Consider the following 23811-nt stretch of genomic DNA (forward strand, 5'->3'; position numbering starts at 1 on the left):
AAGAGATAAAGCAGGCAAAGGAGTTGCAAGAGGAAATACAAAGACCTTGTCATAAAGTGAACATCAGTTTAAGGTACATATACAGAAAAATCAGAAAAATAGAAAGATTGTTACAAGCAAATTGGGTAAGGGAGAAAGCATAAAGGTAGTGCGAACTGTTCCCGGGCGGCCTCGAATCCAGCAACAAGAATTTGGGCAGAGCTCAGGTTAAGTTCTTCGATTTGTTTCTTTAGCCCCTCATTCTGCTGCTTCAGCTCTTCTGCTTGCTTCTTAAGTTCTTCAATTGTTTCCCGAGCTTGAAGAAGGTCTTCAGTAACCTTCTTGGATTCTGCCTGCACCTGGCCCAGTTCAGCGGCGATCTTCCCGTTCTCTTTGTTGGCTTCAGCGAGCTTGGCCATGGTGTCGTCTCTTTCTTTCTCCACCTTTCCCAAGAAGACCTCCCAATCGGCTGACCTTTTCTCGAGGTTCTTCACCTTGGCGGCGTCAGCTTTGATCAAGGCCTCCAGGTCAGCCACCTTGACGCGATAAGGTACTATCTTGCTCTCCAGCTCAATTTTCTCTTAAGCCAAAAGCTGCACCTTATGGCGTAGATCGGTGGCCTCCTTGCGCGCCACCCGGAGCTCGGTGCTCATGGCATCTTCTACTCGGGAGTGTTCAATCTCGGCGAGTGTAAGATTGCAGGATAAACTCTCCGCCTCAATCCTTATGGTGTTGTTCTCAGTTCGGAGTGCGAAAAGGTCATCTTGGAGCTTCCTGGTAGAACTCTCCACAGCTTTAGAGATGATGGTGGGGAAGTCCTCCGCCATCATCTTCAGTTTGGCCGAGAAAGGCTCCCACATCCTCTTGACCTCAAGAGAGAGGTTTGCTTGTGGAGGCACCGGGTGGGCTTGTTGTTGGTTTTCGCCGCCACCTTCTTCAGTTGGTTGCTCAGCGGGTGCTTCTTGGCGTGGTGGCGACGTTGGGGATTCAGTAATAAGAATTGGAGAGTGGTGAGCACCTTCATCCCCGACTGGTGCAACGTTTGCAGTTGAAGCATTTGAAGGAGGACCCCCTCCAACTGATACATAAGGCGTGGAGGCGCTCGGGGGGTTCTCTATGAAGTTGGCTTCGGCGGCCTCAACCACTGGGGGCGCAGACGCCAATGGAATCGCTTGGACTGGCGAGGCAAGAGCTGGTGGAGGAAGCAATGTTGGAGGCAGAACTGGTGTGGATGGCGGTGTTGATGTAAGAAGTGGAGGTGGAACTGATGGTGAAGAAGGCGCCACCCTTTTCCTCTTGGTGACGAGGCCATCTTTAGTCGCCTCGTCGTCTTCTTCCTCTTCCTCCTGAACCACTTGAGGGGTTTTCCTCTTTGGTTTCCTGAGGATAAGTTTCTTGCGTTGGTTGGCGGGCTGGACCTCGGGAGGTGTTGGGCCTTTTGGTGGCGATCTGCCCTGTGCGGCGGCGATCTCCACCACCGAGTTTGGCACGGTTTGGGAACCCGATGCCAACCCGTGGGCTCGGGCGAGTGCCCTCAGTTCAGCAAGTTTTCCTTGGCCCAACATGCGATCTGCATAATGCAAAGGTGCATGGGTTAGTTAAGAGAAAAAGGTAAACACACAAGGCAGTATGCAGCAAAATCAGATAAGTGGTGCAGAAAATAAAACCAAAGTCTTGTGCACAACGCACAAGACGCCCAGAAACAGTTAACAGAGGTAATGTCGAAATAAAGACTTAGACGTTGAGGTGAGTTCTAACCTATGCGAATTTCGAGTTGGTCCTCGAAGAACTCGAAGCAGATGAGCGTGGTGGTGAGGAAGGTAATGTTGGCGTCTGCCACACTCTTCCAGAAGAAGCATAGGTCCCTGTCCAAAGCACCCATGCTATCAGGACTCCTTGGCCTCCTGAAGCTGCCTTTGGACTCTTTGTTCCCCTTGTTTACCCAATACAAGGGGAAACCGTCGAGCAGAGAAGCGTCCTTGTCATTGGGGCGCACCTGGACGAACTTGCCCTTCTAGTCTTTGTAGGATTGCTGGAAGATAGAGAGGATCGACCTTCCAGTAATCCCGTTCAAACTCACCCACAGGCGATCTCCTGGGTGCTTGGCTTCAAAAAGAAAGAGGAAGACGTCCACTGACGCTGGCAACCCCAGATGGTTGCACATAATCTGGAACGCCCTCACAAACCCCCAGCTGTTGGGATGGAGTTGGGCGACAACGATGTCGAGCTCGGTAAGAAGCTCCCTTTCAAAGCGGGTGAAGGGAAACCTAAGTTTCACCTTCTTGAACAAGGTCGTGTAGACGAAGCAGAACAACCCGCCGTTGTTCCCCTTGTCGTCGGCGCATACTGGAAGGTCGGGGGGGCAAGGCAACACCGTCATTCTTTCGTCGTGCTCCTTGTGGAACGACTGGTGAGGCTCATCCCCTTTTGTCAGTCGAAGAACCGCCCCAGCAGAGTTTACTGAGGAGGTTTCCTTCAGCAAGGTTGAGGTGGCCCATGGGTATAGTTTTTTGAAATCTGAAGAGGGGACGGAGGCTCCTCCGGTGACAGGCGGAATGGCCTGGGCCAGGTTGGGGCGGGAGGGTGCAGGCCTCTCAGCCTGAGAAGACGAAGCACCACGTGCTCGCGGTGGGTTGTGTGCTTGAGATGAGGGGTTTCGTGACGAAGGAGGAGGATTTTGGGTGATCTTTGAGCGAGTCATTGCGGAAGCTGCAAAGGAAGAAGAAAAGAAAAGGTGATCAGGGTTCGCAGAGGCTGACTCGATCATAAAGGAAGGGTGAAAAACGAACGAACGAAGGTTCGTTGCAACGAAGACGAAGCCCTAAGTTACGAAGAAGGAGAAATAGAAAAAACAACCCACAACGTATGCACCAGACAGTTAAAGGATGATGCGAATCGGTTAAAATGCAGGAAAAACCAGCAGAAGAAGTAAAGGAAGTACCTTTTTATGATCAGGAAAGTGATGAAGGAAGTTGGTGATTCAGGAGGTTGAAGAACGTTGAGAGCTTTTTCAGAAGAAAGTTGGAGCGTCTGAGAATACGAAGAAAGTGATGGAACAGTGAAGAGAAATGGGTTTAAAGGGTTTTTCGAAATGGGTTTGGGAAGCGCAAACGACAATTGAAGGTAACCGTTGATGAAGCCACGTGTCGAGCGATGGGAGGAGTGTTTGGTGGAGCGTCAGGAAAGCAGAAAGTACAGCCGCTTGAAATTCTGCGCCAGCGCCACGTAGATCGGTATTGACGTGACTCCTTTAGTCTTTTCGCTGGACAAGTCTTCGCTTAAGACTGGGGGGCTTGTGTACCGCCCTGGTAGTCGGAAGTAATGATGTGGCATCAAGCTATTGTATAGGCGTGTTGAGAGGACGCCAGGTTGGCAGAAGGGAAGGAGGTCGGGGGGCTCGTGTAGTCGCCAGTTATTAAGTTGGCGTGCTCCGATCTCCAACACACCAGAACCGGCGGTCACCAAGTTGAAGACGAAGTCGCCAGATATGAATCCAGGCGACCAAGTGATTAGAGATCGCCGAAGCAAGCACATCGCCGAAGATGAAGGTGGTGCAGATTATGAAGGCGGCCGACGAGACCACAAGGTAGGTGTGTACGAAGGCACCCTAGCTCGCCAATCCAGTAGAGATCGCACTCCAGGACAGCTATGCACTGAGTAGTATCATGCATAAGTAACTTAGCCAAATGAGAGTCAGAAGCAGCGTCCAAGTCAAGGAGGCTCCAGATGATGGCACGTGTACGGCTGGATGCGAGCCACGTGTCCAGGTCTGTAACTGCCAGGAGAGAGAAAGTGTCCAGGTATATAAGGGTTTCCCAACGAACTTCTGAGGTACGCACGTTCAGATTGTCTTCTTTACGCTTGCGAGTTCTTGAGTATACTGTGAGAGAGAACTGGTTCACGGTTCCTTGAGAGTTCTTGAGTGTTACTCTTAGTATTTGGTGGTTCGGTCACTGACTTGGGCGTTGGAGTGCGATCGGCCGCAGCGGCGCCGCTCTGTTCTTTTGCAGGTTCTTGAGGTATTGAAAACAATGACTAAATCTTCCTATTTTATCGACATCTTCGTGTCATGAAGAGATAGAAGGGGTTGAGTAGGAAAAACTATTTTGTTTCAACAACCATCTTGAACTTGGTCTAACTATCCATCTCATATTGTCTTTGCTTTTACTTTGTTTGGTCTAATCTAGTGTTAATAAGTATTGTTAGCTATCAAAATGTTGTATGAAGAAGATATTAACATTTAATGTTGCATGAAACACTTTTAATGCATTTATATGTCCATGATTTTCAGACACTAAAAGATGAATATATCTAAGTTCAAAAGCTCTTAATGGCCAGAAAAAGATTTGCAACGAATTTCTTCCAAGTCACGTATAAAACTATCTTTTGAAAAAGAAAAAAAAGAAAGAATGATTGTTAAGTGTTGAAACACTGCGACAATATTTCTGTACCTATAAAATCTTTACAGTGAACACTATTGTCTTCATTTAATAAACTAGAAAATATTTACATATGTCGTAAAATGATCATCTTCTCTAGTGAGAAAACCCCCATATCTTTTTTTATGACTTCTTGATATAATCCTTATTTTTTTAGTTAGGAGTGGTTGCGTCCAAACAATACTCAATGTGTTATGAGTTCTTGTAGTTCGAAAAATACTTTTTTTCTTAAGGAATGACTACATTCCAAAGAATACTCAATGGGTTAGGTGGGAGTGGTTGAGTTCCAAAAAATCTCGGGTTATTTATCGAAGAGGGTCAAAGTTCCAAAAACTACTTGGGTTTTTACTAAAAAGTGACTACGTGGCCAAAACAATAATTGAGTGTTTAGTCAAAAATATTTGCGTTCCAAATAATACTCGGTTTGTAACTTGTAACAATAGTCTCCATAGTGAAACGTAAACGGTTGATCAAGAATTTGACTTAGTCTGCATAGACGAACTAGTGTAAAAAGCACATGTGAATATTTTTTTTCTTAACAATTGTTCAATGCATATTATATTTTGTACTAATAAAAAGAATGAGAACTTTACGAATCAAAGTTTAGGAAAGAATTTTTTAATAGACTATGTATAAAGTAAAGTTATTGTCTGAATGTGAATCATTAAACAACATTTTTAAAATTTTAAAAAGTCTTAAAATATAAGCAATCCTCTTTTCTTATTTTTGACATACTTTGTATATTAATTAAATAATAATAGTAGTGCTTGTATGTTTATAGTTATTTATATATGAATTAATAAAATTAGATTAAATAGGATGTTAGTACATTTATGGTTTTGTTTCGAGGTCTTTTAATTTGTAATAAAAAGTAAACAATAAATTTTGTAAAATAATTAATAATATATATATATATTATTATTATTAACTATTTTGAAAATATATATGTTAGAGTAAAGTTCAACATATCTTATATTTGATATGGATTATGTACTTAACAACAAATTATAAAACAATATTCTTTAAGTATTAATTATCAATAAACACATAAGATTTCGCTTATATAACTTTGTTTGATAGGTTTTTGCTAGGATAAATGTTAAGTACACATAGTGTTAAGTATTTCATGTTACAAGTTGAATACTTATAAATGATGTTCATCTCTTTGTTTTTTACAAGAGAATCTCAAAATGAAGTGCCTACATCAAAGATCTCGAATAAAGTTGTTTCACATAAACATGCTTTCATTGAAAAGGTGGAATGTTAGTCGTGTGAAGACAATCATCATTGTTATGTCTTATGCTTTACTCAAGTTTGGAAAAAGGTGCTTAGCTTAGGTTTAATAAGTTATGTCGTGTATCAAAGAGTTGTGTAAAGAATATGTAAGCATTTAATGTTGCATGATGAACATTTAATGCATCTATAAGTTTGAACATGGACAAACGATAGATGAAGAAGAAGAAGAACTTCACAAGACCTTACAGTGACTTCAAAAGGATGTGTAACGACTCTTTTATTCTCAACATCTACATATAGAATATCTTTTGTAAGAAGAAAAGTTGATGAAAATTACGATGATAAGAACGATAACAAAGGCTCTTGTAAATTTTAGCAATCCTCAAGCCTTAGTTTGTGAGTAAGAACATTGTTTTGTTCTTTAACAACTTAAAAGAGTATTCTCAATCTTAAATCCTTCTTAGAACATTAACTTTCTTTTAGTGAGCGAAACCTCTTATCGATTAGGTCACACCTTTTGTGTAAACAAAGTACTTAACCATAAATGATTGATCTTCATCAAGCGTTAATCTTACAAAAAGTTGTTTGAGAATGTGTTTGTTAAGTTTTTGTTCGACATGTGTTAATTTGTGAAAATTCTCAAAAAGTCTTAAATACACAATTCAAACATTTCTTCTTCTTCTTCTATATTGGATCAATTTTTATGATATATTTAAAAAGGAGATACTTTCAACAAAAAAAAGTTAATTATATATATATATATATATATATTAATTCAGATTCCAATATTTTTCGTTAGAAACTTTTGGTTTAGCAAATAAAATCACCATAAATCACAAATATTTCTTTTCAAATATTTAAAATAACTATATACTTCAATGGAAAACTAATTATTGAATTATTAAAAGGTTGTGTTTTATAGACATCTTTTTAAAACTTTTTTACTATTATAAATATAATCATTTTTTTTATTTATAAAAAATTACCTACTATAAGTAGATATTGTGATAAAAAATACAACTATTTTTGTTGTATAAATAAAACATTATAAAAATTAATAAAATATATATTTTTTTACATACACATTTTTTAAAATTTTAATATAAATCTAATAATATTTTGTTATTTTAGTAATTATTATAATGGTTATTTTTTAATTATATATTTTGTTTATTATTACACAAAAATGTATAATGTGTGTTTTTTTCTAGTTATAATTTAATTTTAATTAATTCATACGCTCAGCACTCCTATTTAAACATTATTGGTAGCGAAGAAAACTCCCAAAACAAATTTGTAAGAACGAAAAATTTAGAATTAATTATTAAAAAGTTTTGGTAACCTACAAATTTGTAACCAGGTTTATGAATTTATAAATTATTGCTGATTTGATTTTTAGTTAAGGTTTCATTAACATTTTACTGAGATTTTATTAAATACGGAGATATTTTTTAATAATTTAAAATCCCATTATACAATTAAAATAAAATAATATGTAAAAAAATGCTGTAAAAGAAATTATGTAAAAGATATTAATTTGAATGCTTATGTTATCATAATTTTAATGAAATTTGAATTATTGATTGAAAAGAAAATAAGATGAATTAAGTTTAAAAATTCTTTTCAATTTTTCAGATAATTTAAAACTTATATTTTAATCTAAAGTAAATACTCGTTTCAATATAATAAATATTGGCTATCACGTTCTTAATACAATGGAAAAAAAAACTACCGTCTTAATATAATAGTTTTAATTCAGTTAATTTTTTTTAACTCGGTAAGGATTAAACTAATTGAGTTTTATTATCGATTTTTTTTATACATTTAAATTTTTTATTAAAATTCATTATTTTTTTATTACACCAAAATGAAATATTTCATATAAGAATTAATTACTTTATATTAAGGTCAGATTTACCATTTAAAGAGTAAATTGGAAATTTGCTTAAATTCGGACAGTTTTAAACTGAACGCGGTGGGATTCAGAGTCTCAGTGCATTCAACATCGTCTTCTTCCTCTTACTCTTCTGTCTTCAGGTATCACCATTTCTTCACTTTTTTCTTATTCTTTTTTCTCTCGTCTTAGCAGAAGAAACTATTTCGGGTTTTATTTCGCTAAACATCGCTATAATTCTCCTTTTTTATCCACATTTCCATCGCAATTTCTGCTTTCCCCAAATTTTAAATCGTAGACCTAGCCAGGTCTTTTTATTGCACTAAACAGGTTACGGTTATCCCAGATCTGATCCAGTAATTTGTGTTATTAGGTTTATTAGGCAGTTCCCTAGAACAATTGAAATTTTCGTTGTAGGTTTTTATCTGGCCCAGGTTTTAAGTTGTGGTTGTTGTTGCTGTATTTTCGCAATTCTTGATGTTCCAGGAAATTGCAGTCAAATTTGGTCATTTAAAACCTTGATTTTGGGATTTTGCTGATACTGCCGTTTTTTTTCTTCTCATAATTGTTCTTGATTAGATGGATTGGCAAGGTCAAAAGCTAGCGGAGCAACTGATGCAGATAATGCTGCTTGCATTTGCCGTGAGTGCATTTGCAAGTGGATATGTCATGGCTTCTTTCCAAATGATGATTCTCGTATACGCTGGGGGTGTGGTTCTCACCACGTTGCTCACTATCCCCAATTGGCCGTTTTTCAATCGCCATCCCCTTATTTGGTTGGATTCAAGTGAGGCTGAAAAGCACCCTAAGCCACAACCTTCTTCTAATGTAACTCAAAAGAAGAAACATGTTAAGAAGTAGGTTTTTTTTTTTTTTTTTAACTTTTGTGGGATAATATATCTTTGAAGTACTCGTAGCTTTGAGACTAATTTGCAGTTCTTGTTGTCTTCCCACCCCTTCCCCTTTAGTGGATAGTACAGTGTACAACCATATGTTTACTTTCTTTAGACATTGCTTGTAGTTGTGTTGGTTTGCTATTTTTTTTACCTTTTTGTAGATTTTAGACTTTGATTCCATGATGGGGTTGGGCAACATTTGGATTCTGATTCTGATCCTTGATGGTTTAAGGTTTTAGATTTAGTGTACAGTTTTAATCATTCTCTTTCTCGTGAGGTACTGAAGGACAAATCTTAGATGCAGATCTATACATACTTTTGGTACCATTTTCAATTAGAATAAGAGTTTTGTTTTCATAATCTGCGTAATTAAGGTTTCCATCAAAGGTGAACATAGATTATCATTGTGAACCTCCCTGCTTAGATTACAGAACATTAAAAGCACTTATGAAATTGCATCTAAGTATTGTCCTTACCCAAATGATGTCGTTAGCTATTTAAGGTATAACCTCCTGTCTAGAGTCATGAATTGATTTGTTACTTGTTAGAATTGTGATAGTTGATAGACCTTGTTGTTTTATGGATTCCGCTGATGATCTTCAACTTTAACGGAATTTGCACATTTTAAGTGTGCAATTTTGATCCATATTGACATCCAATACTTAAAGAAAATGAATTGGTGAATTCGAGAAAGTAGGGGACCAAAATGCGATTAAGTCTGGGTTTTATTACTGTTTTTCTAAATCCATTATGAGGATTAATCTCTTTAACCGTGTCTGACTTTTCTTTTTCCTTAGGTTCTACTTTCCTTGAGTGAGTTGCAATATTCTGTCATTGTTTATGGATTTTAAAGAAATTGGTTTTATATCACAGGCCAAATGGTTTTTGTAGATTATATGTAAGTTGCAAACTAGGAAGCTTTATTTTTTATTTTTGTCTTGGTTGGTAATGTGCTCTTCTTGTTTTTCTGTCACTTCTATAATTTGGTCACAATTTTTATCAGCTGATTTTCTAGTCAATAATTGTGAGTATACTTTATCATCTGGAGTGCACCTCTTTATTTTTTAGTTGTTGTGTGTGATCTTAAATCATCTATCCTGTGTATTTCCATTAGTTTACAAAATGAGTCAATGTGTGACAATGATGGTTTAGTTAGGTTGCATAAACATTATTTAAAAATATATTAATTTTCTCGCTCTTGTAGCTCATTGTGGACCATTAAAATAAATTAAAACCTCTCAGCGTGAGCCTCATTGAGTTCTACCTATTGAGCATTTTTCCCTTCACCTCCATATATTTTTTCCTGCACCCTACAAATATGAAAGTTTCATATTACCGTACAATATAGAAACATTTAAAAAGTATGAGTTTTAAACTGTATAATTCAAAGGTAAAAATGATTTTCAAATTGTATAATTCGAAAGTTCTTCTGGATTATGTGATTGAGAAGATACTTTTGACTTTCATATTGTCAATCCAAAAAAGAATAAATGAGAATTTGTATATTTTTGGAGTGTATGACGAAAATAAGGAGATGGAGAAAGAAATGCCCCTTCCTTTTTAGCTGGTACCCAAAACTAGCCTGCCCGTTAAGCCCATAAACTGACCCGTTAAAAAATTGAACCTTAAATACGCTGTTAATTTTATAAAATTATTAAAGTTGATTTTAACATTCAAATCTTTTTGTGAATTGACATTAAGCTTTTTATGATCCTTTCGATCACTTTGTAAACAATATAACATGTGAAAGCTTAACGTTATAAATTTCTTTAATATTAAATGTGAATTTAACCATTTTTAAGGGCTAAACACATTTTATCTCATTTTTAACAGTAGTACTTAGTAGTTATGAGCAATTTTCTATACTTGAAAACATAAAGCTATACACACTCAATATATCAGTCAATTTTTTAATTATTTAAAATTTGAAAAAATAATCTACTCCATGAAGACTTATTGTGTGAGTAAAATATTATGAAGTTATTGTGTAATTTTTCGTACAAAGGTTTAAAAAAAGAAAAATAGGGTTGGGGGCTACCTTACATGAATTCATCCAGTATAATATCAGTTTATTCGAATAGTTAGCTAAATAACTTAATCAAAATTTACACAAATTCTTGTTACAAAAATTTATAAGTAAAAACGCTCATTTTATAAGAACCACCAATATATTTATTGAATGTTTGAAAGAAAAATAAAATAAAATCAGAATTCATTTTTTAAGTCCAAGCAATCTTCACTAATCAAGAAGGTTTAGTTTGTTCATAAGTTCATTTATATAAGTTTTTAATATTAAATTTTAAAATTTTATTTTAAAAATTAGATATAAAATAAATTTAATATATGAAAAAATTATTTTACTTTCCCTTCTCTTAAAAATATTTAGAAGAACCATGTTTAAATAGATTCTCAATATATTTTTAGTGTGATTCATTTGGTTAAGAGTTCATATGCCAATGCCGGCTTGTAGAAAGGCTCCACCTGATTATTGCAGACCACCATAATTAAATGGGTCACCTCCACATTTTTCTTCCTGCACCTTACATTCATGTAAATTTATTAAATTATTCTTTGCAATTTTTAAGGTATTTGAAAAAAAAATATTTGAAACTTAAGACATAATAGAAACCTAACTCTAATAAACTTGTTAATGATCTAATAACAAGATAAGAGACTCAAAAACATAAAAAAAAAACACACAAAAGGCACAAATGACTCAAACCACATGGATATTCATTGTAAAAACAAAAAACAAAAAAAAATCAAACAAAGGACTACTTGATTTTATGACATATATGGAAATAACATGACTTTAGACAACCAGAAATGGATCATAAAATAAAAAAGAAACCAACATAAACTGTTTTTACCAAAAGAAAATGAAAGAAGTCTTAACAAAAAAACAAAAGCACACAAGATAAACTAAAAGAGAACTCCTAAACACCAATATAGATGGTTCAAGAAAGAACAAGCTATTTGAATCGATTAAACTAAACAAAAACACATTTAAACGGTGGAAACATTTAAAACAGATTCAAGACATTCTAAAAAGTGAGGAACAACACGAAAATGGAAGAACAAAAGTTAGAATAACTTATCTCTTGAAGACCTAAGCTTTGATACCAAATGATGCAATCCTAACTTGTTTTGACTTCTTCTTTGTTGTAGTTTTGTATGTTGCAGAAGAATGGACTTGAAAGTGACATCGATGGTTGAATTGAAGTGTGGAGAAGATGAAATGAAGAGGAGAGGTAGAGGCTTAGAAGAGGTGTGACCAACTTCTAAGAAGATTCAAGCAAAACACTAATAGAAGTGCAAACTTGAGAGTGAATTTGAAGACAAATGAGCTAGCAACTTGAGCAACATTTCATTATCAATTCAAATCTCATTCACAAGGGGGATACCACTTGTATTTATAGTGCTATGGGCAGCCAAGATGGAAGCTTTAACCCTAAAAACTCTTCAGATGGTTTAGAGTTGCATTGGGTCCAAGGAGGCCCAATTGTAACTCTAGTTAGACTCTTTCCTTTTCTATTTACATCCTACTCTAATTGGCTCAATATATGGCCCATGAAAATTGGTCTAAAACATGGCCCAATATAATGGCCAAAATACAAGCCCAAAATAAAGCCTAATTGAAAATTAATTCTCCATAAAAATAGAGTTTTATGAACTCCTTCTTCTTCCATTCTTCTAGCCATGACCTTAGTTATAGGCACAATATGTGTTCTTTCGGATGGTCCTCCATCAGTTACTTTGGTCTAGGCTTAAGCTTTTTTACAATCACAGTGTTCACGATAAGTGGAGATCCCTGGCTAGTTAAGTAGTGATCACTGCATGCCCAATGGACCAATTATCCAATTTTTTAACAGTGTATTTGTGAGAATCACGATGGATGGATGCACATAGTAGAGGTGGGTGGATGGTCCTTAGATTATTTTTGCATTCCTAGTTGATCACGGGTGATGTGGTGATCATTAGGTTTTCTCCCACAATAAGTGGGGATGAATGCATGAATAAACGGTGATCTCTGTAATACTTTATGCACACAGTATATAATGTGGGATTTCAGTTACTTTGGTCCAGGCTTCAACTGTTTTATTGTCAAAGTGGTCATGGTAAGTGGTGATCCCTGTCTAAATAAGTGGTCACAGTATAAGTTTTTGCCCAATGCACGAATTATGCAATTTTTGAACAAAGTATTTGTGGGAATGAGGATGGATTGATGGACATATTGGAGGTGGGTGGATGGTCCCAATGTTATTTTTGCATTCCTAGTTGTTCATAGGTGATGTGATGGCCATTGGGTTTTCTCCCATAATAATTGGGGATGAGTGCATGAACAAATGATGATCTGTGTAATACTTTATGCACATAATATATAATGTGGGATTTAAGTTACTTTGGTCCAAACTTCAGCTTTTTTATAGTCATAATGTTCACAATAAGTGGGTATTCCTGTCTAGTTAAGTGGTGATAACTGAATAAAATTATGTCAAATGCACCAATTATGCAATTTTTGAACGAGGTATTTGTGAGAATCGGGATGGATTCATTGACTTATTGGAGGTGAGTGGATGGTCCTAAGGTTATTTTTGCATTCCCAGTTAATCACGGGTGATGTGGTGGTCATTGGGTTTTATCGCATAAGAAGTGGGGATGAGGGCATGAATAAGTGGTAATTTATGTAACACTTTTTGCATACAACACATAATGTTTTGGGATTTAACATAGTTTGGTTTAGGCTTCAGTTTTTTACTGTAACTGTGGTCATGGTAAGTTGTGATCCTTGTCTAAATAAATGGTGATCACAATATAAGTTTGTGCCCAATGGACGAATTATGCAATTTTTTAAGTGGGTATTTATGGGAATTATGAGGGATTGATGGACTTATTTGTAGTGGGTGGATGGTCCTAAGGTTACTTTTGCATTCCCAGTTGGTCACGAGTCATGTGGTGGTCATTGGGTTTTCTCCCATAATAAATGGGGATGTGTGAATGAATAAGGGGTGATCTGTGTAATACTTTTTTCACATAATAGATAATATATTTTAAGTTAACGTAGTTTGGTCCATGCTTCAACCTCCTTACTGTCACAATGGTCATGGTAAGTGGTGATCCCTGCTTATTTAAGTGCTGATCACCAAGGTAGTCAGCATCGAGATCTTACTTAGGATAAAAAAGATAAACATGAATTGTAAATCGGAAAATCGTAACACAAATTGTAAGATCCTACAAATTTTATGAAATTCATAATTGAACCTCATAATATATAAAAGAGTACATGATTAGGTGTAAACAACACATCCTATGATAAGAGTAATCATTTACTAGTTACAAAACAATGAGAAAATAATAATCTATTTAAACCAAATAATCTTGTAAGTTAAATTCATATTCAACTTCATGATTTCCATCTCCTTCATCATTCAAATTAGTCATGTCTAATTCATGACTCTGCAAAGATTCATCCTCCTCTACTTCGATTGGAACCAAGTTTTCATCAAAATCACTTTGGTTGCAGTGAGAAAAACAGAGGAAACGGCAAAATTGCACTTTGAAATTCAGTGCATGTATTGTGAAATTAAATAGATAAGGGAAGGGGATAGGAAAGCGGGAGCCATGATTGTAGTGAGAATGTTAAAAAGGAAGAAAACAATTAATTAGGTTAAAAAATATTAATTAAAAGTTAATTATGTTGGAGAAGTTGTAACGTTTTCACTTAAAAATAATTTTTTTTACTATGCAGTAAGTGATTTCTTTCACTGTACAGTAAATGAGTTCTTTTCATTTCTTTGGACTTTTTATTTAATTGAGCTCATCTGTTGTTGCTTCCTCCATCTTAAACAGAAAGAAACCTTAATATCAACTACCGCATATGTTGCTGTCACACCACATCCACTACATCTTAAACAGTAAAAGATGTGTTGTAATTAGAGTTGCATAATAGGTCAGGTGAGTCACATTTCTGAAGCCCCAAAATTCTATCAATACGCATTGACTCACCACACTTTTCTTTACCATTCACCTTAGATCAAATTCACTCATTTCTCTCTTAAACTTATATCAATTTTAAAATAACAAAACATCATAACAAATAATTTAATAGTGTTTTAGACTATAAGTTTAACTGCGGCCTTGCCCATCGAATTGATTTTCATAGTTCTTGTATTGGTACGACCGGACAACTCAGTGAGTCGGCCAACACTAGGACCAAGTCACCGACTAAGCAAAGTCGATGCGGTCACGTGATGACACGTGGTTTACCGACCCTTAACGTTTAGCCAAGGGTTGATCAAGTCAGCAGGATTAATCCGTGGTTAAAGGTTGTTTAGCGCAACCCTAAACACGAACCAATTCCTTAATCCGGCCCACCAATGAAGGCCCATTAAGGTAATATAAATAGCACACATTTAAAGGAGAAATGTACGTCATTATCTACAGTACTCTGACACCCGAGTGCTAACACCCCGACTGACTTGAGCGTTGGAGTGCCTTCTGCAGGTACCCTCCCCGCCTGTGAAGACAAAAGAGAATAAAGATAAACAAAAGAGTAGAAGGAAGGCAAAAAATTTAAGAATGAATATCTCTTTTATTATATTAAAATCGGAACTAATAGTCTGAAGCTTGTACACTCATTCTAGGTCTAGCCAAAAAAAATAATAATCAATTAATAAATACTAGAATCATAAAAAACAAAGACAAAATAAAGGTTATTCACCTCTATAAAGACAAACAATTAAGAATTAACAAACAATTAATTAATATTTGTGTATGACGTTTGTATTCCTAACCTTTAATAAATATTAAAGAAAAAATATATATTTAACCACTATAAAATCCAAAATAAACCTTTATTTCAAAACATGGCCAAAAACTCTCCGTTCCAAACCTATCTCAAGCAGATATGCACCAAGAATTTTAGAGATTGAGACAGCACTAAGACTTCTAGATTTGTACACCAAACACATACTGGTAAACCGTCTCATTCACGAGAAAAATTGATGTTAATTGGACACGAGTGTTGATCGTCCAATGAACTGGGAACATTTGGTTCACCACACACTTACATGTATATTCAACAGCAATATCATAGTCACTTCAAAGTTGAGCCACAATTTGAATTATAGCAAATAATGATGCACCAATTAATCCAACACATGAATTTGGAATCTCAATTCTGTGGTGGTGATCTATGCATACTCGACCATAAATAGAACCATTCATTGGCCTAAGTTTCACCAAAATTTCGCACCCTCGAATCGAAATGTGTGAATATTAGTATTCTGATTCTTGGAACCACTGGTTTTAATTAATTGGCGCGTCCTAATAGAATGAGAACCAAAATCATAGATTCGGGTTGGACAACGCCACATACCAGAACAAGATTTTTCTGTGAAAAATGTTGTCGTGTTATGTGGTTTTATTTAAGGAAAGAGTAACCTTCTTTTTTCAATTTTCTCTATAACAATTTAACCTTTAAAATTGTAAAAAATGATTTTAATGGCTTAACATAAAATTAATTAGATTAGGAAAAGTCCATATATAAGTATGTCTGTATATGTTACAAGTCTCGAAGGCGACAACCAAATGAGTTGTACAAGACATCTGAGACATTTATATAAGGATTAATATGATTTCGATTTAGAAATGAGTATTGTGGATTCTAATGATAAAATGAGAAGAATTAATAAGAGGAACTATTTGGTGATGGACTTTTTTTTATACTAAGTGTACGTAATTGATTATTATGCTGGGTTTATGTAAATTTTTATTAGTTTGAATTAAGTTATTTGATATCGTTTTGATATGTGTGATATATGAAGTTGGTATTTCAGTGTTATATCATCTAATATGTTGAATAGGTTGAGTGCTTTGAATTTAATTGAATTAATACAAGAATAATTTGAGTAGGGGAATAATTGTTTTAGATTGAAAAATAAAATACTTGTTTTGCTTTAGTTGAAATTAAAGATTTAGTTTGAGAAGTTTGTTCACCCCACTCAAGCATTTTCAAGTGAGGAGTTTTATCGATCTAGTTATTGATAATAGTTTGACTGATTTAGAAGTTATAACATTTATCTTTTATATAATAGTTTGTTTGCTCAAATGGTCAATTGGACAATTAAGTAACAAGTTGCATTACTCAAATGATAAGTTGCACGACTCAAATGTTCAATCAATCTAGTGTTTGAGTGAGGAAGAATTCTTTCACATCTAAAAACATGATGCTTAAGCGAGAGGTTCTCGCTTAAGTGATTATCCTTGTTGATAAAATTTGTCATTTTTCTTATTTTAATTGACATTTAATAAGTATATGTATAATAAATTGTGATGTTCACAACATTTAATATAAGGTGTATTATATATGGAAGTTTGATATGATATTTGATGAACTTAATGTGGAATCACTCATTGAGAATGAGAATAAGATTTAAAAGGAATCACAGGTAGTTAGAGATCCCACATTGACTTAGAATAAGATTAGATTATAATATATAAGTGAATGCAAACCTCACCTTACAAGTTGGTTTTGTGAGATTAAGTTAGGTATAAACCACTTACTAAGATGATATTAGAGTCATTAAAAACCAATCATAATCAAGTTCTTTGGGGCTATTATGACATTGTTATTGAGCTCCTGTTAGACCATCCATAATTATCTAATTTCACGCTCAAGATGTTCATTCCTTAATGTGAAACGATATGTTGGAGATCTCACATTGACTATGAGTAAGGAAATATTATAATATATAAGTGGGGTGCATTCCTCATTTTACTAGTCTATTTTGTGAAGTTGAGTGGGATATAAACCCACTTACCAGGATAGGTGGTTGATTAAATGTAAAATCACAAATGAGTGATTTTTACAAAAATCAAACTAAAAGTTAATCCATATAACTATACTCATGAGTTTATAAAAGGAAAAAAAATATAAAGATCTTTATAAGAAGCTAACTAAGCAACTCATAAGTTACATGAAACTGATCGGTAGAACTTGAAGAAAAAGAGAACAAGAAGTAATGGAGAAGCAAGGAAAGAGGGTTGATAGAAGAATCTCTTGATTCCTTGTGCCTTAGGTGATAAGGGGACCTTTTCTCTCTCTCAATTCTTGACTTTGCTCTGCGTCAAAATATCCAAAGAAGAGAACTAGCTATTTATACTTAACCAGAATGAAAAATGAAAAAATATCCTGGTGCATTGAGTGGATTCACTCTCAAGAGCAAGAATGAAAAAAAGGCATTCAATATGGAAAATTCGCTAAGTGTAGTCTTTTTATGCACTGAGTTGATTTTCTCCATGGATAATTTTAATACAATGCTGAAAATTAGTTGAACCAAGCCAAAAATGATTAAGTCAATGTGCTGAGCAAGTCTGACCTGAACGTAGCGGATATGGCCTATGTTGAGTGAATTGAAAAATAGTTTAACAAAATTATGCAGGAAAATTTCCAAAACTTTCTTTTACATAATTATTACTGAACGAATATTTCATAGTAAATACAATTTAAAACTATATTTTAAAAAAGACTAAATTCTCCCAACAAAATTTTGGATGTTACACATATCATTATATATCACACATGATAAATCACACATTTGCAAATATTTAGTGCTAGTTCTCAATGCAATATTTAGAAGTTGTCTAATTAAATATGAATAATATTAAATTAATAAAATTAATTAAATCAATCTTATTAATAGAACGTTTTGAATGATTTATTTATTATTATATATTAAATTAATTTTACTTAACTTACTGTGTATATTATTTGTGTCGCGTCTCAAACATAGGAGCAAATGTTATCAAAAGCAAAAAATCATAAAACCTATGGAGGAATCGTTCAAATATATATTTTGAAAACTTTCATTTTGAATGTATTATATTTAAAAATACCATGTAAATAATATTGACTTTGTAAATCTTTTAAATATTTATTTTAAGATGTTACAATTTCAGCAAAGTCACCATATAATTCCCTACCACGAAAAACCATATTTTAATGGTAAAACAATCATATAAATTCAGGTCAACCAATAAAAAAACGTTTAGTGTTTCTTGGATAAACACCTCCATCACATATAAAGAACGATAACCTAGAAAGTCTTAGCCTCAAAGATAATAATAATAGTATAATCTCTTTCAAGCATGGTGATAATTTTTTTTATCATATGTATATGCAGAAGACTTTTATCGTAGAGTGTAAAATTTGTTCCCAATAATTTTTGTGCCATAAAAGTATTAAATTTTAGGTTTTAGTTGATAGTTATCTTTGTAATTAAAAATGTAGGGATGAAGTTATATTTATCTCATCAAGCAATGGTGTTATTAGGCATTAAAATTTGAGTCAAGATAATTCGGTAAACTCATTTGGCTGAGCTGGAATACTGATCCAAAACTCACATGGCTTTCTTCTTTATCATCCATTAAAATAAAAAATAAAAAAACAAATTTTTAAACAAGAGTTGTTTAAAGATTTTATTTAGCATTTAACTAATTTTTCTTATTATTTATTTAATAAAGTTGGTTTCAATAAATTCTTTGAATTTAACAAACCAATCAAACCTCTTCAGTTGTGTCTGTTGGAAATCTCATAGATATTAGACTATTCATAATATATAAGTGAGTGCAAACCTCACCCCGAGTCGGTATTATGAGATTGAGTTAGACTTAAAGTTCACTTTTTAATAGTGTGAATTTGATTTCTGTGGTCAGATTCTACTATTAATTAAAAAAAAATTCTTTTAATTATTACATTTACAAAAATAATAAAAAACTCTTTCCTTTTGTTCTACAAAAATTTAGCTACTTATTTTCTTTTAAAATACTTAAGCTTTTGTTGATTTATTTTTTCTTCCTAAAGAGAATACCAACTAAAAATAAATTAAATAATCCAAGTCAATGCCTTTTTATATAGTTGCACATTTTCGTTTAATGCTTTTTTATGCTTAATGTTTTTTATGCCTAAAATTATTTATATATAGTACATTGGAACCAAGTTATAGATACATCATTTTAAGATTTTCGATTTTCTTCAATGCGGATTGAGAAACATGTTATTGTCTTTTAGTTTAGTTAAAATGAAGAAGACAAAACCATTAAAGAGATATCTGTGCATCACATGATAAGTTATCATTATGAATTTTAAGGGATATTTTGTAGGGCCAAAAATAGAAACGACTACAAATGTAATATTATCTCAACAAAGAAGAAACTAGTGTGATTTGTTCTAAACTAAAATATCACATTATGATAGAAATATGAGGTAAAGGTAGATGAAAACAACTTAACAAATAAATATTCTCTATAAAACCCAATTGATATTTTTCTATAATTATTGTAATATAATTATTGAATCTCTAAATTAAGATTTGAATTTTAATCCGATTTTATTACAAGAATCACAATTGAAAATATACTTTATCTTAAAATAGACTAATATATTAAGAGAGATCAGTAAGGTACGAAATAAAAATAGGATAAAACTTACCTAATGTGTGATATGTTGTTAGTGTCTATCAAATTAAATGTGACGTTTACCTCAATAAATTACATTTTATTAAATGTATCTGAAATTCTTATAGATAGGAAAATCGGTAAATTTTGACCATAAAAATCTTAGATATTTATTGTTAAAAAATATTCTCATTAATTTTATATAAAAAAAAGTTGTGTATAAAATCCGAACCGGTCATTTTCCTACCACTAGCATTATTGTTATTAGTTTTAAAGTAAAAAAAATGTGGGTCTTACAAGCCACAAATGTCAACCATTAGAAGAAAAAAGTTACAGAAATAAGATAGAACACAGTGCATATCCACCAGTTGTTCATCACAACATCACTCGTCATTGATTAGCATTGATGTAGATGGAATTCAAAGTATTTGGCTCTTAATTAATGGTGGTTGCTTCAAAAGGAAAATTATGACACAATATTCTGTAAGACAATCAATAAGAAAATCTCCATTTTAGGTTATATTTAAAGTAATAAGTTTAAGTTCAGGTCTTGTAAATTTTATGTTAATTAAAATATTTTGATATAATATAAATTTAAAATTGATTTTTTTCTGAATGATAAAAATAAAATAATATATCTCTATTTTAAAAATATCAACCATTGAATAAAATATGATTGTAGTAATATTCTTTTATTAGAGTAAATTTTTTTAAAAAAATATATTCAGAATATACAACAATGAAACTAAAAAAATTAAAACTACTTTTACAATAAAAATAACCTAAATGATAATTGGGATAGTTAATTAACGAGATATTTTTCCAACTTTTGCCGGTACATGAAATACGATAAAATAAAACTAAAAAGGCGAAATTAATAATACCATTTAAACCAATTAAGAATCAAGTAACATAATTTTGACTATAATAATATTTTAAAAAGTTTGTACACGAATTATTAATGTCACGACTTAACTATAAATGACATTGTTTTTTAAAAATTGTAAGATAATATTTTAATATGGAAATAATATATAATTGCATATTCAAATATATTCAGAAACCATAATTGATTTCGCCCAAAGTTGCGAATAGTAAGACTCATTTGAAATTTCCCATTTCAAACTATTTGAATGAAACAAAATATTAGTTATGGCTCATCATGCTCTCTCAATTATCTAAACTTGATTATTAGAATAAGATTTGGCTTAGGAGTCTAACAATGTCCCTTGCTATGTACCAAAGTCCATTTGTTATTCCTTGTTATTGGGTAGTAACCGAGCACTACCACCTCATGCACGCCATACTTATGAACAATGAATTTACAAATGAATTGCTTGAGTTTTTCTACTAAAATGAATCCTACTCGTTTAGTCTCAATCAACTTAGTAATATAGTCGATGTCAAAATCAAGAATTTTAATAAGAGATCCAAAATGTCTAACCCCATTTGTTCAAGAATTTTAACGAAGAGATCCAAAATGTCTCATTTGTTGAAAGGTGATAAATTCCAACAGAATTAAAACTTATGGATAGGAATTGGAATAATTTACAATTAGAAATAGAAAGATAAAATAAAGAAACTTCGATACAGAAAGTGTTATAAATAAAGTTTCATAAGAATTAGTAAATTCTAGATAAGATAATAGTATGAACGAAATAATCTTAATAGAAATATTTTCATTATTATTTTGATGAAAGAATCAACTCTAACTCTGAATGTTAAAAAGATATTGTACCATTTCGAATTTAGAGATGAATTTATAATTGATTAAATATTAAATATGTAGAAATGATGTTTTGTTATCAAAATTTTAGGAAATTCTAAAATAAATTTTCTAAATTCAGAGATCCAAACTCGTTTTTATAGTGTTTGAACCTTCTTGTCTCTCAAATCAGTAAAACTATCCCAACGACATATGGAAGAGGTCCTAAAATCTCACAAAGAGATATAGAAGGCCAATAAGGAGCACTAAAAGATGATACGTAAACAAGTCATCTACCATGGACAAACAAAATCATGTCCAACATTGCCCGAATAAGATACACAACCATTTTCCCAAGAAATCATGGACAAACTAGTTCCTCCACAGTACATGGTCCCCAAGATCACTCCGTTTTTTGGATCAAAGGACCCTGAAAACAATCTCAAGGCCTTATGAGCAGAAATGATGATTTCGAAAGGATCTTATGCAGTTCAATGCAAGATGTTTGTTGGAACCTTCAAATGGATTGCTTTGTCATGGTTCACTAGAATACTAGACAAAACGATGACCTCCTTTCGGTATTCTCCAAAATGTTTGTATAATAGTTTGCAACCAACAAAGTCAAACTACCAAGGATTGCAGATCTTTTTTTTTTTATGTAAAACAAAGGGAGAATCAACCATTGAAAGATTATCTCAATTAGTTTTGTGATATCAACATATGCATCCACCAACCAAATGAAGAAATGTTTTTTGACGCTTTCATCAAGGGACTCCAACCTAATCCTTTCAATGAGTCCATTATACAGTGTAAGGCCAAGTCAATGGCAGAGATTCGAAATAGAGCTATATCTCACACAGAAGTTGATGAGATCATGAGTCAAAAGAGACTTGGAACACAACACCATCCTCACATGAAAACCAAAGAGGTTTATCGAGACTGGAGAACACGAAAGGATAATTCTTCAACCTCTAAGTGTGTTAATTGGTGGTACTTCCCTTATATCACCTAGCGTCCTTAGGAAGACAAACCTGGTTTCCCTTCTCAAACGGGCTCTCAAAAGAAAATCATGGTTGATGAGAAGGTGGTCAAGCAACTCAAGTTTCCAAGAAAAACTAATCAGGTCACATATGAGGGTCGTGTCGTGATTTTCATCACGCTTCAGGAAACAATACAGAAAAATGGTATAACTTGATGGACCAATTATAGCGAGGGACAAATATTTGCAACATTCTATCTAGATGTTCCCTCGAGCATAGAGCCCTTGCAGTGACGTAGAAGATCCCCAAACTCTTGACCTATGACCATCGAAGCTAGGTTGGAGGTTGGTCTTAACAACAACTAAGATCAATATCGACCTTAGTTCGTCTCGAGATCGATCTTAATGACAACTAGGATCGATAACCATTTATATTACATGAATAATTTTAAATATACGAGTTAACTCATTTCATGAAGTGCCAAATAACAATATGGTCAATATGTTAAAAGGGCATATGGGTGAAAGGCGACAATGGCGATATACATTTAGTTATTATTAAAGGAGTTGTTTATGAGACAAATAAAAAAACATGCTAGAATAATAATAAAACATGAAAGTCGAATAACAAAGCTAAGAAATGGTGTAAGTAGAATTGAAACTCTTAGGAGTCATTTAAAAGAAGTTGTTGGCAAGCCAAATAGCAAAGCATGCAAGACTAATAACAAAAAATCCAAGCCAAATAACAATGCGTAAGAAATGGTGTAAGTAGAATTGAAAAAACATAAAAGTCATTTTAAAAGAGTCAAATATCATTGACTAACTCTTAGGATAATAATCCGAATAAACAAAATTGTAAGCGAAAAATTCTACAAACGATAAACACTTAAAAAGAAGTCGAGCAACAAATTATGAAGTAGGTGAAATAAAAAAGATCACATAATCATGAAACTGTCACCGCCTCTCTTATTACGACTATTCTTTAAGAACTGTCTTTAAAGGGTGTCGCAAATTACGTATTTTCTACTAGTGGGGAACTTTTGTCCCATGTTGCTGTAAAAATGCGATAAGACCACTGACTAACATATTAACTGTTAAATTTCCTTTACAATTGTTAGACTTTTCATATTGATTATGGTTGAACACTTTTCTAGATTTGTCTCGATTCCTCTTTAAGTTAGCATAAAACCCAAAAAAAATTATGCTCGCATTACGAAGGCACATTT

General features: G+C 33.3%; 1 protein-coding gene across 1 annotated transcript; it reads left to right on the forward strand.

The window, feature by feature from the left end:
- The first annotated feature begins 7583 nt into the window (after nt 1-7583).
- Nucleotides 7584-8585, forward strand: LOC137811560 (signal peptidase complex subunit 1). Its single transcript, XM_068613346.2, has 2 exons — nt 7584-7691; nt 8128-8585. The coding sequence occupies exon 2, from the start codon at nt 8128-8130 to the stop codon at nt 8407-8409; it is 282 nt and encodes a 93-aa protein (XP_068469447.1). The 5' UTR covers nt 7584-7691; the 3' UTR covers nt 8410-8585.
- The last annotated feature ends 15226 nt before the right edge of the window (nt 8586-23811 follow it).

The sequence above is a fragment of the Phaseolus vulgaris genome, chromosome 2 (genome assembly GCF_051622355.1).
Source record: "Phaseolus vulgaris cultivar YP4 chromosome 2, ASM5162235v1, whole genome shotgun sequence".
Classification (NCBI taxonomy): domain Eukaryota; kingdom Viridiplantae; phylum Streptophyta; class Magnoliopsida; order Fabales; family Fabaceae; genus Phaseolus; species Phaseolus vulgaris.